We start from the raw sequence: 15,486 nt of genomic DNA, 5'->3' as shown, positions 1-15,486 counted from the left end.
TGATATCACTGTGTGAAAAATCTACACGAAAATCTGTATTTTGGTGACATAAATCAATCTTTATTTAAAACCTGGTCTGTTAATGTGTCGGATGTATAAAACCCGGTCTGTTAATTGGTCTGTTAAGAGTTATGAATGGCAATAATCTTATTGCTATATGGGGTGTTATCAGATCAAATGGATAGGCTCAAGACGAGCGGCTAAAATATACGAAAACAACACATGAGCAATGAAACATAACATATACAGAAACAACACATGAAATTGAAAATTGATAAAAATGGTTTTAAAAAAAAAGGTAATATTAAAGTAATATTATTTTCATCCAAGAATGATCGCATATATCATGTTGATTCTGTTTAATTGTCATGAATGACACAAATTTGTCATCTACATTGGTAACCAGTATACAAATCAGAGATAAACGTCGTACTTTAACTAAACATCAGTAAGTAAAATATATTGGGATGACAAAATATGAAAAATAAAGAAAGAATAATGAGTAAGATAAATAAAATGAAGAAAAAAATGACATAACAATTTAAAGAATACAGAAATAAACAATACCCCCAATCCGGACCCTCATGGTTTACACGAGAATCTGGATGGAAACGCAGAATATAGAATAATAGATAAGGACAGTAGAGAGTGATACATTGCTAAAAACGAGAAAAAAATAATACTTGTTTAAGAATACACACATGAAACACCTATGACTGTTGATACAGTAACGGATTACGATGTACTTATATTGGTGACAAATTCTAGAAGTTTACATGCGGACAACTATGGTGGCAGGTTAATGCCATTTTGCGTTTTCGCCTTTTATATTCTATATGGCGAAAACGCGAAATTGCGAAGTCGAAAACGCGAAATCGGTTTCGCGTTTTCGACTTCGCGTTTTCGACTTCGGGATTTCGCGATTTCTCATTTTCACGTTTTCGCCTTATCCCTTCGCGATGTCGCGTTTTCGCCCTATAGAATATGAAATGCGAAAACGTGAAAACGCGAAAACGCGAATGGACTTCACCGGCCACCATAGACAACTGTAGTTCTCCTCTGCACTTATGAAGATAGGAACTAAACGTAATAAAATGAATTGAAACTTAAAATAACCAAACGTAGCTGCATTTGTTCCTTTCCGTTTACTTCTTTAGAATGGTTTGTAAACAACATATGATTAAGTAATAGAAGAAAAGAACCAATTGGATGATACTGACGAATTAGGGTTTAACGTCCAGTGACAAATGTCATGTTCATATGAAAACGAGAACACGTTATATGTACCCTGTGTTGTATTAGAAAGACACTTTCAGTTGGAATTGAGAACTTACTACTTCGAACAGACACAAACATTAAGGCTGTTTGAAAAGGTCAATAAAAAATGCATGCATATTCCAGAGGCCAATCCATATCACGCTATATTGAAGTGACACACCCTTCAATAAAATGCAAAGAAAGTCAAAATAAAAATGCTCTTTCTAGGATACTGTGGCACCGTATTGTCATTTTTGTTTACTCAGGAACATCTCATTCTTAAATTTTTCAAGGGTAAAATATAAAGGTAGCAAAATTATTGTCGTTGCTAAATAACTCTTAACTGACACAATTTCAATTGTCCAACCCATTAACAGACTTTATTCCCATAATTTTCACTAAAACGTGATATTATTCACGTTATTTTACAATTATGAAATATTTACTAATGTCAATTTATTTTTTAGAACCACAGTACTATTTTTTGTCCTTTAAATGACATCTAAATTTGTTTGTTTCGCTTTTTATTAAAAAATTGCTATGCGTATAATCATAAATACTACATACTTGCGCGACGCCTTTTAGTTTTATTGAAAACTGCGCAGACTAAGAAATGTTTTTTCAAGTGCAAAATGTTCTATGATAGATATCATTTTGTCAGACATTTTTCTTTTTTTGATTTGGTTCTTATAAAATGCCAAAAATATGTATATTTAATAGAGTTTAACATTAAATTAAGCGTTTTACTCTTAACAGACGTATAACCAACCCGATTAACAGACCAATCGCCCATATAGCCGCATACTCAATATAGATTAACCGACCAATCTCTCGGTTAGCCGAGTGTCGGCCGTGATTAACCCCATCAACTTAATAGTTTTTTTTACAATGGATAAACCTATTTTTTTATAATAATTAAATAATATCATCTCTGACTCTGAACATTATTATTCTTATAAATGACACGGTTGTATGTGATGATTATAATAAATATTTAAAACAAATTCCTTTCAAGCTTTGTAAAAAGAAAGTTTCATTTTATGTATCGGAATGTGTAACAAGTGAATATTTCAATCCCCACTGGAAGGCCTCTGACAGACTGGGTGAGCATAAAATCATAGCCGTTGACAAACAAGTTACAACCTACAAACGTTTTACTGTCGACCACACTGTTATGCAATTAATTCTAAAGTATCTAATAAGGGAGCTACCATTTGATTTTTATGGGGGGGGCTAGGATGAAAAATTTTGTCCTGCATTTTTTTTAGCTGTAATCTCTGTCCTGCCTTTTTTTTTCACTCTGTTCGGTCCTGCCTTTTTTTTGTTAGTTTATCCAGACTTTTTTTTACCTAAATTGTCGTCCTGACTTTTTTTTGCCAGTGTCTCATCCTGCCTTTTTTTTTTACTCAAAACTCCTGTCCTGCCTATTTTTTCAAATTTCATCCTAGCCCCCCCCCCCCCCCCCCCCCCCCCCCGACCCCATAAAAATCAAATGGTAGCTCCCTAATGTGTAAGCCTTATTTTAGCCTGTTTTTTTTTGGCATTGGTATTGTCATCTGATAAAATCATGCTGATTATAAGATGTACAGTTTTTTCTGCTTTCAAAATCTTTCTGATTGAACCCGTCGATCTGGAACTGATCAATTATTGGTAATATTAATTGTTTGGAAAAACAAAAGGGCCTAAATTAAGTATTTTCTAATCAACAGCATTGTCCTATATTAGTTATAAATAAAGATGAATTATTTGATTCGCCGTTTTTACGTCATGTCGCCTAACAAATTGGAAACTGTACCTAGTGAGTACGCCTATTATAAGTCTAGAATTCATATTATCATCTTGTGAAGTCATGTTGATTAAAATACTATAATGGGAAACAATGTGACGATGATTGAATTTAGTAGTGTCAACCCTGTGATAATGACCCGTGTATGTAGCAAATTCCAAATACACCGTTTGGTGGTGCGCCTGACACGGAACGTAAAGATAAGGCAATAGATAACATGTGACATATATAGTCTCGATTACCCAGACGCATATTTAAATATAGCGTCTGGGGTGATTAACCAGACTGGTCAGAAATTTATAGGGGGCGTAAAAAATAATTAAATATAGAACATATCTATAAATAGATTTTCCGTTATCCCCAATATAATTTAAATAAAAAAAGCAACAGTCAACAGTGTAGTAGTAAATGTACATGACATTCCTGTAGCTCACTCTGTGTTGGCCAACTTGCTGAATGGGAAATTTTAATATCAACGTGAAGTAAAATAAATAAAACTGCTCACAAACAATTTCACACGTATTCCTGTTCTCAGAGTTCTTGTCTGAAACTGAGTGATGTATAAAGTTTAACATATAATACAGATCTAGAGTCAAAATTAAGCTTTAATTGGCCGTACTTTATATTCAAATTTCGGATATTTTCATCTTTGATAAAAAGTATTTTATATAAGTTTTACTCTTTTTTTTGTCATGGTTTTTATCCAAGACTTGATCATTAACTACTTTTCTAGTTATCGGCCGGTTGTGTCAGCCGTGATTCCCCCGTTACCTGAGTACCGCAGACAGCGACACCCAAACGCCTGCCTCTTTTTATTCTGAGGTTTAGTTACGGCCCAATGTAAATACTTCAGCACTCGTCATAGGCGGATCCACCCCACCCCCATTTTTTTCGTATGAAAAATGTGGTTGCTTAAGTAGGGAAACTCTGTAGCATGAGTGAGCGTAGTTCCCCTACCTAATAAGAAGTTCTGGATCCGCCACTGTTCGTGTATAGAGGATACCACGCTCTCTGCACGCTTAAAAATGTGTCCGTAGGTGGATCGTTATACGGCTTTAATCTATATTTCTGCTTCTATAGAATATTATTATTGCCCTTATTTTTTAGTGAGTCATAATTTATCCAACCTTCCCGAACGGGCTATAAATTAGGACCTCCGTTTTATAATTATTGTTAATTTCTATTCGTCCTGAACATTACCATTATTTACCACAAGACGATGAAAAGGCAACCCAAGATCAAACTATTCTTATATTATTGCATATCTGTCCACTTTATTCTCTTATCTTCATACTATAAAATACCACTATTTTCTATTCTTTGTATTGCATCACATCGTCCTAAACATGCATGAAATATTTGTCACTGGACGTTAAGCAACCAACCATCAGTATATTGTCACCGTTAGTTTATTCTTTATTTTTTTTATCCATTTTTTCCTAGTTTTGTCTCATCATTCTCATTTCTATAAATTCCTGTAATAATTTATGCTGTCCTATTTTTTTTTATATATATCTTATGCACTTACCTTACAAAAAGGCACACATCAAATTACGTCTATGTAAAGAAAAACGTCTCATACAAATACTAAGAATGCATTTGGAAATTAGTATGGCGTTCATTAACACTGGACTAGTATATATTTGTTTAGGGGCCAGCTGAAGGACGCCTCCGGGTGCGGGAATTTCTCGCTACATTGAAGACCTGTTGTGACCCTCTGCTGTTGTTTTTTATTTGGTCGGGTTGTTGTCTCTTTGACACATTCCCCATTTCCATTCTCAATTTTATATGTAGAAAACTCCCTTAAAACAAGTATAACTGGAAGTTTAGCGTGATCACACAACGAGCCAACTCAATTTTCATTTACAAAATTAACTGATCTTAAAACTGCAAACGACAGAATAGTCTGAATGTTTCTTAGCTGTTACACCAATAATCGCCTGATCCTTTTGGGAGAAAATTTTTAGGAACCAACCTTCACACAAAACCACTTTGCCAATGTAGCCCGTCTCCATGGAGAAATATAGAACATAACCAGTCAGTCATGAAACTCAATACTCTTTGAATGCATGTTTGAATCATGCACATGGAAAAGATGGAATGGGATTTTTGGCATAGTAACTTGTAAAAAACATAAAAACTCGGAAGTGTATTTAACTTCTCCAACTCTTATAAATTCCATCATGTATTAGCATGCAATAAAGGACAACTTAGCAAGAACAATTACTTCTCCTGTGAACCTTTATTATAAAAATAAGGAAATTGGTATCATTGCTATACATGTTGTGACGAGGCAACAACCCAGCAGAGTTCAAGTGACATGGATATACGCAAATGTGATCACTGCATGACCTTCAATATTAAGAAACTCCCTACCGTATACAATGTAGTCAACTATAAAAGGGCCTGACATGAAAATGAGATACAATTCAACCGTAAAATCTAAATGTTTAATTGTTCGTATGATTTTTAATTGGTTAATACAAATCTAATTTCCCTAACATATCTCACAACAATGTTTCTTGATATTTGTTTCATTTAATCAATATACGTCTGTGTATATTTTTTTTCGCTTTGTGGTGGCTGTCAAAATAATGTATACCCAACATAACATTTTTGGTACTGTGATTTATTCATACTGATTGATGCTTCAGTAATTAAAAAATAAATCTTTCAGTTTAAGTCTTGTTCTAATAAAATTGAAGCATGTTTATGATACAATCAAAATCCTGAATATTACATTTTTGTTTTAATTCTTCACATTTTACACATAAAATCTGTGTCCATAAATCATCATTGGTTTGTCTACAAAAGAAAGTAAATATTAAAATCATATCAAATTTTAGTCACCAGCATAGCATATATATGAAAAACAAATTGTTTAAAAAAACCCATAATAGAAATATATTTTATAAACTATTGTCCTGGTGCAAGCTAAATCCCGCTTCAGGGTGCAAGATTATCTTGCTTTGTTAAAGACCCGACCCATTGGGCTGTTTACTGCTCTTTTGGTCGGGTTGCCAGTGTCTCTTTGACACATTCCCTGTTTGTATGCTCTATCCAAACCATGCATGGATTTTTCTCATTGTTGAAGGCCACTCACATCCAAATAATTTGAACTTGGGTGGATATTTCTCATTGGTATTCATACCACATCTTTTTATTTGTGTAATGCTGAGATTTTGGTAATTTTATCTTCACTTGTTGTTTTAGTTTACATGATAAACTCTTAATCATGATGATGCGTTCACTGGTTGCTGTCGCAGTCATTGACACCTCTTTTCATTGATGCTGAAAATATTGTTCAACTATCTTTTGTTTTGCAGAAAATCGAATGTATAAATCATTTTGACCGTTTAGTGTACTATGTAAAAAATGGCATCTTCTAGAAACACTTTGATTGTTTGTCTTTGAATGAGTAAAACATTGTGTATCTCTCCGCCCCCCCCCTTTTTTTTTACACATATCAAGATGCAGGCTTCCTTATTTAGATAGATACAACAAACTTATCTCGGATAAAGGTGATATTTCGAAGTCATAGCAGTTTTACATCAAGTATTCATAAAGTTAACGATACTACACGTAAAAATGTATTTATATAGTATACGACTGTTCGAGTGGTCCCAGCAATTATAAACGGTTCGTTTTCGTTGCACGGACATGCATGAAAGAATATATTAAAACTACTCGGTGTATCAGGTTGCATTGCAATTTATGTTACAGTGTGTGTTGTTATAACATCTTACCAAGGTTGGATGACATCATGTCGGCTGGTTTTTCCTTCGCGTCCATGCCCATGTACGCCATGCTGTATGGTGTTTTCCATAAATTGTATGTCGTCATAAAAATATATAAATAGCTTTAAACAACAATCGGTACACTCGGGCTTTTCAATAATATTATCGTAATGTCATTTCTTCCGAAGTCAATAACCAACTTCTTGGTTATTCGTCTTGGACATTATCTTTGACAACAAGCTAAAAAAGCCGATACTATTCCGAATGTCATAAATTACCATTTTCATATCACTTGCCATCCAGACGCTCTACTTTGAAAAATAAAGCGGCTGGATGATCGAGACTAGTGACATATAATGACACAATCATCTTAGGTCCGAGAACACAATTATTTCGTAGTGCATTTCTTTTAGAACATAAATGAAAATAAAAAAAATCCCACCTGCGCTTTCTCAAAGAAACTTTTACAGTGTATTGTACTACTTTTGGGACAAATTATATCAAAATTATAGAAAACTTCATCGTCTCCAACTCAAAATATGGACAATTTTATCTTTAGGGTGTCTTGAAATCTTTTGACAGCTTCCGAAGTACTATTTTTCAACCCTTTTCACCTGGACCAAATCACTACTTTCCTTTAAAATTCTGGACCCAAATTTTTTTACAGTGTAATTTCACCCCTCTACTTGTAATTTGAGGCATTAAACATGGAGAAATAAATTTGGAAGGGTTATAAAAATTAATGGCAAGTAACCCACTGTCAACACTAGGGACTATATTTGTAAAATCAAGGGACGACAATTGTGGTCTCGGACCGATCATGATCATGACTATAAGAAATCGCATCGGATAGTTTCGGAACTTATTAATTTGTCTAATTTCTTATTGTTTGAAACAGTAATCGATGTAAAATTAAGGGTAAAATTTTTGGTATACCCTATCACGTATATATAATTATACCCTTTTAAATGTTTGACTTGTAGCTTTCTTCGGTTTAATACGTTTATTAGGGGAACAAAAAACGGTCTTTAGATTTAGCAGTATAGATAATAGTCACGATTTTCGTTATAAGATGGACATTTCAATGAGATATGTAAGTCATCGACCACAGTATTGAGGCATAACTTAGAAATACGTTCGTTAACATGTGTCTCTACTCCAAGTTGTTGTCGATCTGAAAATCTAATATGTATTTTAATTACTTCTGAATTATTTTACTATAAAAGAATAAAATTTTGAATGGAGATAGGGAATGTACCAAAGAGACAACTATACGAACAAAGAGCAGAAAACAGCCCATTGCTACCAATAGGTCTTTAACACACCGACAAAATTCCTCATCTGGAGAAAGGTTTAAGCTGGTCACTAAATATAAATCTGTACTAGTTCAATATTTTGAAAAAAAACCCTGAGGTATTGCAAAACTTGGAGTTAATGAACAATTTGTAAGTCCCTTTAAAACTCGAGATTTATGTCTCCAAATGATGTTAACATTACAAAATTTAACAGATTTGGCAAAATTGGATGAAATTGTGTCAATGGCTTTAGTAATTATGGTTATAAAAATTAGTAATGATCAGTAATTAGGGTTTATGAACTCAAATTGCACATTATAATTAACCGAAATTAAGGTATTCCATTACCCTTTTTAAAAAAAATAGTTGTTAAAATTTAGTACGTATACATGTATATATACTCTATTTCCACTCAGTCATATAAGAAACCCTTCTCAACTACATGTTATAATAAATTTTGACCAAAGAAGAATTAAAAAAGGCATTAAAAATGTATGAAAAAATTGTAAATGAAATAATTTGGCCAAAGGCTACTTTTTCAATACCGTCAAAAATGGGCGGCACAGTTTTTATAATTAACAATACACAAATAAATCAGACAAAAAAATCTGATCCTTTCAAGGTCGAGTTGCTTCCAATTGACCGTGAACATCAATTGCAATCATGCATGGCTGTTATGATGATATAACATGCTCATGAACATCTAACACTACAGGGGAAAACACATTTTACCTCCTCGTCAATTTCTAGGCGACAATTTGGAAAAGTAATGGAGAATAAATCTTTCTTGTAAAATATTCTATTGGTTAAAAACTTGTCGCATTGGCAATAATAACGCTTACTACACTAAGTAAGTCTTCAAGTAGTATATATGCCGTCACAGTACAAAGATCTACAAACGATTCTGGTATTGAAAAGCATTCACATCTGGGCCCAGTTATTATGAAAGATAATAATGTTTCAAATGTAATAGTTATTATTACTTTATAGTGTGGAATGTTCGTAATATGATTATTAACAACATGACGATTCAATTTCGTACATTTAAATTAAAGTTGTTTTTGTAACCTTGAGTTTTGAAAAATAATATAATTACTTCAAAACAAATGTGATGCGTCCAAAGTGGTGTTTAATGATATGTAAATACACAATAAATACAAATGCTTTCGTTGACACGCATATGACACGGTCATCATAATTTTTTTACGATTTTTTTTCGCAATAAATGGACAGATGCTACATGTTTGAATTTATCACACGCTCAATTATACCTCCGTTAAATTAGTGTAATAAAATACTATTATATAGCTCAGTACATGCAGATTTGCCAACGACTTTTTTTTTTAAATTATAGGGTAAACAAAAATGAAAACAACACGCATGCGTCCAAAGCTCTTTTCTAGATTAACCTTTATCAGAACGCTTTGATCTTTATTAATCTTTTATCACCCGCTTTATATAAAATGTATTCTGACCAACGCTTAGACCCAAAAGAATAACAAAAAGAAAACATTCAACTCTTAAATAAATCGACGTAAAGAACAGTGTGATACTTTTTAACGCGTTGCGTACTGGAACGGTCATTGTGCAGTACTATTCGACAAACTGATGCGTAAAATTTTATCAAAATATTAAATTTTAATATACATTTGAATTAATGCATTACGATATCATGTTTAAGTACACAAAGTACTGTTAGAACACTTATTACAAATGTATGTCAAAATACGAATAGTTCAAAGTGGAATACACAATTAAATTAGTTGTGAAGGATAAACGATGATCATGTTACTTACTATACAGTTACGTCTCGTCTCTTTGTTGTTCACAGTGAGTGAAAAGGTGGATTGTTAGGTTCAAGGACTTGTTTCTTATTTCATGTACTAGGTACCCTGCGTACTTTACTAATGTATATTATTCAGTTTCATTTAAAACGTCTCACAATCGTGAAAGAAAAAATAAATATACAGTCGACAATATGCTCTAGATTCTAATTGTTCGGAAAGGCAGAAACGAAACATGGCAGTAACTCAGACCATCATGTCTGGAGATTTAAGTGCTGTTTCTCTTGCATTGTTGATTGGAACTATTCTTCTGCTGATAATTCGGTCTAGGAGACCCCGGATGTTTCCTCCTGGTCCCCTTTGTCTGCCAGCTGTCGGAAATACACTAACAATAATGCGAAAAACATTGGTATATGCCTTTCGTTACTGGCGTAAAGACTATGGAGATATTTTCAGTGTTGCAATTGGAACTAAATGGGTTATTGTGATCAACGGCTACGAAAATTTGCGAGAAGCTTTCGTGAAAAGAGGGGATTCATTTTCAGAAAGACCAGATATTTTTGTTGTTCGGGAAATAACAAAAAGACACGGTATGTGAAATATATTTAAGCAACATGGAACGTGCAAGAGACCCAAAGTGCAAACAAATGTACAAGCGAAAATAGAAACTAGATAATCAAATTAAAGAAAAATTTAAAAATTAAAAAATCAAAATAAGGGCAGAAAAACAAAATAAATCAAAAAGACTGTCAAAATACGTGTGGATAAATACGTTATAAGTGAAAAGGATGTAAGGCGATGAGAACAGGCCAATCGTTTAGAACCGGAAAGGAGCTGAAGAATATTAAAAAGGCCTTCTTGATTCCTCCTATGTCGACAATTGTAAGTTCAAATCCCGCCGATGGCGACTTCAATCTTGATTGAGAAGGTTGCTAGGTTTCATGCCGAAGGGCGGGCTTCTATAAGAGCACTTTCTGTCCCTCAAAGATAAATACTGGCCCACATGATATATAAGATATATATATACATGTATAGACAAGGTCGCTAAAAGTTATGTTTAACATCAAAGAACAAACAAACAAAACATTGACCAAATTTGTTTATTGAGCATTTCACCGTCTGAAAAGTTACCGAGTCTATACCACAAACTTCACACATTGACATGTGACATCTTATTGCAGATAATTCTAATTTCTTAACGTGCAACAACAACAAAAATATGTCCCTTTTATGGGCATTATGTTTTCTGGTCCGTCCGTCCGTCCGTCCGTCCATCCGTTCGTTCGTTCGTTCGTTCGTTCGTTCGTTCGTTCGTTCGTTTGTCAGTCCATTTGTCCCGCTTCAGGTTAAAGTTTTTGGTCGAAGTAGTTTTTGATGAAGTTGAAGTCCAATCAACTTGAAACTTAGTACACATGTGACCTACGATAATTATTATGATCTTTCTAATTTTAATGCCAAATTAGAGATCCCCTTTTCCCCCATTTACACGGTCTATAAAACATACAAAATGATTTAGAGGATGGGGCATCCGTAATGTACTGGGGACACATTCTTGTTTTGCCAAGTTTAACCCTTTCAATACTTTCCACACGGCTGTACTGCATATAAGTAAATACTGGATGTCTACTAGAAGTTTGAACGGAAAATGTATTCGTCAAATACATTCTTTATCAATTTTGGTGGTTTTAAATTTAAATCTATCTTTAAGATATTTTTTCTTAAGTTTAAATGCTTTGATTGATCAAAACCTTATTAAACTGAGAGACAAGCGTACATTCACCTTGAGGACACCATTCATTATAATTTATGTAAATAATTCATGGCTAGGTACAGGGATAACATAATATATATAATTATATATCTAAATGTCGTTTCTCTGGTTTTCACCATACAATGTCTATCTCGTTTAAACATATACGAAAAAGAACACTTTTATTTGTTTTTCACTGTCACTTAATTATGAAATTCATGTAGACATTTGAACTGAATCTCATAGTATTTTATAAGCATATGAAAACATGGACTTAAACACATTCGAGGCGTAAATCGCCGTGGTCTATATTTTGCAGGAATAATCGGAAACAGTGGTCCAATCTGGAAGGAACAGAGAACATTTACGCTTGGCGCCCTGCGTGATTTTGGTTTTGGGAAGAAAAGTCTTGAAGTGCGAGTGAAAGAAGAAGTAGAGGTATTTTTAGGATCCGTGGAAGAAACGAAAGAACAAACATTTATGCTCACTGATAAGATACACATAAGTATTTCCAACATCATATGTTCTATTGTATTTGGTGAAAGATTTGAATACGATGATAAAACGTTTGATAAATTTTTACAATTGATGAATGAAAATTTCTCGACTTCCGCTTTGGCGGGAGTTTTGAATTTTATGCCATTTTTAACCAAGATTCCCGGTGATCTTCTGTCGGCAAAGCGTTTAAAACATAACATAGAACAAATTATGGAGTTTGTTGAAGACAGGATTCAAGAACACCGAAAAACATTTGATGAAGACAATCTGCGAGATTTTATTGACGCTTATATCAATGAGATGAACAAATGCAAAGAGGGCGATACAACCAGCTTTACAGGTGATTAACTAGTATCCTTAAATTCACCTCCCAATATGTTCATTTTTATGCATTTGTCACTGAACTAACACTGTATGAAATATTAGTTTTGAGCGCGTGTTTATATAATAGATTAGGAAGCAGGCGTAACAGTTGAAAACCTTGTTGAAGGGAAAATAAGATTTCAGAATGAGATAGAAAAAAAAACCCAGACAGAACAAAAACTAATAATAAGCATCACAATCTAAAACAAATATAACAATTAACAATCAATGAATAACACACACAAGCGACAAAAGTTTAAAAAAAATTTTTAAAAATCAAGCAAAATACTTATTTCGTCTTTTTCTGAAAGAATTGTGATTAGTGAAAATTTTATAGAAAAACCGAACCAACCTTTGCTTTGTATTTTTTGTTTTAATCGGCCAAAATTCTAAATAAAATCTCGAAGATGTTGATTTCATCCAAGTTTGAAACAATTTTCTAAGACTGGTAAATATAGTTAACCTAAATTAACCATTTATCAACGTTAAAAAATGTAAAATTTTCTGTTTATATATTATATTATTTAACACAAGCATACATTTTTTACATAGAATTTCAGTTTGTGAGTACCATCAGAGATCTCTTTATAGCTGGGACAGAGACAACAGCAACTGGTATTAAATGGGCAATTCTATATATGCTACATAACCCCGGCGTCCAAGAAAAAATGCACGAGGAAATTTTGCAGGTGGTTGGTCTCGGGCGGCTTCCTTCAATCCACGATAAGACCACGATGCCATACTGTGAAGCGGTGATTTATGAAACACTCCGAATGGGAAACATAGTTCCATTGTCCGTCCCACATGGCACAAATGAAGATGTGATGTTTAAAGGATTTATAATCCCCAAAGACGCTGTTGTTATTGCTAACCTTGATTCTGTTTTAACGGACGAGGAAATATTTCCTGAACCCTCAAGATTCAACCCTGAAAGGTTTCTAGACAAGGAAGGAAAACTTCAAGGGTTTGAAAAAGTGTTGGCGTTTTCCTTGGGTAAATCAAAATTATTAATTTAGGGATTTTTTCAACAAAAATACATCTATATGATCTAATGGTTAGACATTGAAACAGAGGTACACAAACAAACACGCGAATGTAATTCGGATAATTTATGTCCTAGCCGTCTCAGATTCTCTCCAACTTTGATTGTTCGAAATCAGCGTTATATAATCGATTTTTCGGATTAACAAACATGATGTTCTTAATTATTGTTTAGAGAGATAACGAAATCATATTTTATTCAGATTTCTTATCACATACTGCGATATATATACAGTGAAACCTGTTTAAACCGAACCTCTTCGGGACTAAACATTTTGTTCGGTATTGGCTGATGTTCGGATTTATCAGGTTTACAACGCATACAAATTGGGTGCTTTTAAGAACATGTTCGGTTTATTATACAGTTTTTCGGTTTATACAGGATTCGGTTTAGCCAGGTTTTGCTGTACCAACAATATCATATTATAGTAAGAAGCTGGCATATGTTTGAAAGTAGTACATGTATATGTTTTGCGCCTCTAATGCGAACATTTTCACGCTCTAATACATCTAAAAACAACTAAAATTAAAAAAAACTACAAGACTAACAAAGGCCAGAGGCTCCTGACTTGCGACAAATACGGCGGGGTTAAACATGCTTTATGAGATCTCAACCCTCCTCCTATACCTCTAGCTTATGTAGAATAAAGAAACACATAGCAATAAGCACAGACAAAAAATTGAAAACAACACGTGTAATAATTCTATGCGTCCGAAGCGCTTTTCCGGATTTACCTTCATTATGAACGCTCAATGCCAAACTTTTGAAATCCGAACATGTATAAGTACCGAAACCATTGAAGAGCTATATGACAAAAATCAGTTTAAGGGAGTAGACCTTGCTTCAGGGAGATAACTCTTTAAATCAGTTATGTGTTTGTAAAAGTCAAGTTTTATCTATGTATTTTAAGCATTTACCTGAAACAGATTGGAAATAATCCAAGTAACATAGAAGCTTATAATATATTTATGAAAATGGTTGACAAAAACGTACTGATGATTTTAAGAGTTATTTCCCTTAGCCAAGGTCTTCCTCCTTAAAAGAAGTCCGATTTCAGAATAGGTAGCAAAAGAAATAAGCAAAATGACAATAAAACATAAATTAACAAAGAAATTCTAGCAGTTATATACTGACATGTCAGCTACAGACCTCAATTAAACTTCAAATCAAACGCGTTTGAAAATATGTCTTAATTGATCTGAAAGTTTGTAACATTTGAATACTATATACATGTATAAAGTAAAATCACAAAAATACTGAACTCCGAAGAAAACTCAAAACGGAAAGTACATAATCAAATGACAAAATCAAATGTATACATATACATGTACAGCTTTAATACGCTTTTGGGTAAAGTATCCTTCTTCAGTTTCATACTTGAGTTTATTCATCACACATATTTTTTTATTATTTGCAGGAAGGAGAATGTGTCTAGGAGAATCCTTAGCAAGAATGGAAATGTTTCTGTTTTTAACATCTATGGTACAACGCTTTAAGTTCATCCCACCAAAAGGAGAACCAGCACCGCCGATCGTTCGAAGATTAGGCATATCTTTTAGTCCAGCCCCTTACCCAATGAGAGCTATTTTGCGAGTATAAGCAAACTCGAACACTTGATGTCAATGAAGACGGAGAAATGTTTTCATACATACAATAATATTTATAAACTTAATGACATGTTGATTGTATTAAGCAAAATACAAAAACATGATTTAAAGGTTTGAAATGATTTCCAGGTTATTCAGGACAAATTATACACGATAACTCGCTATCTGACAGATTATACACGATAACTCGCTATCTTACAGATTATACACGATAACTCCACTGTATGGATTTCTCTAACGTTTGAATTGTTTTACTTTAGTCATTATTTATGTTTCAACGCTTCACTGAATACACGTGCACTGGTTGTCATTGTTTGGTATGTTGTTGAACTGTTGAATATCAATGAAAAATAAAGGAATCACAGTT

At 33.4% G+C, this 15,486-nt stretch overlaps 1 protein-coding gene and 1 long non-coding RNA gene across 2 annotated transcripts; one reads left to right on the top strand and one right to left on the bottom strand.

Moving 5' to 3' along the window:
* Positions 1-5,714: 5,714 nt before the first annotated feature.
* LOC139492443 (uncharacterized) lies at positions 5,715-7,045 on the bottom strand. Its single transcript, XR_011656844.1, has 2 exons — positions 6,790-7,045; positions 5,715-5,848 (listed from the first exon to the last, which is right to left on the bottom strand). It is a non-coding gene; the product is annotated as an uncharacterized lncRNA (long non-coding RNA).
* Positions 7,046-9,827: 2,782 nt separating this feature from the next.
* LOC139491284 (cytochrome P450 2J2-like) lies at positions 9,828-15,200 on the top strand. The gene is made up of 4 exons (XM_071278840.1): positions 9,828-10,449; positions 11,929-12,447; positions 13,023-13,463; positions 14,930-15,200. Exons 1-4 carry the CDS (start codon positions 10,095-10,097, stop codon positions 15,109-15,111), a joined length of 1,497 nt encoding a protein of 498 aa, XP_071134941.1. The 5' UTR covers positions 9,828-10,094; the 3' UTR covers positions 15,112-15,200.
* Positions 15,201-15,486: the final 286 nt, after the last annotated feature.

The sequence above is a fragment of the Mytilus edulis genome, chromosome 10, assembly GCF_963676685.1.
Source record: "Mytilus edulis chromosome 10, xbMytEdul2.2, whole genome shotgun sequence".
Classification (NCBI taxonomy): Eukaryota; Metazoa; Mollusca; class Bivalvia; order Mytilida; family Mytilidae; genus Mytilus; species Mytilus edulis.
Note: the sequence above shows the minus strand (reverse complement) of the source record. Positions and strands in the feature narration are given on the sequence as shown.

Bases quoted from the DNA above. Each gene is read 5' to 3' on its own strand.
- LOC139491284 (XM_071278840.1), top strand. From the start codon at position 10,095: ATGGCAGTAACTCAGACCATCATGTCTGGAGATTTAAGTGCTGTTTCT. The intron at 12,448-13,022 runs GTGATTAACTAG...TTTTTTACATAG, and splicing joins CGATACAACCAGCTTTACAG to AATTTCAGTTTGTGAGTACC. The intron at 13,464-14,929 runs GTAAATCAAAAT...TATTATTTGCAG, and splicing joins AGTGTTGGCGTTTTCCTTGG to GAAGGAGAATGTGTCTAGGA.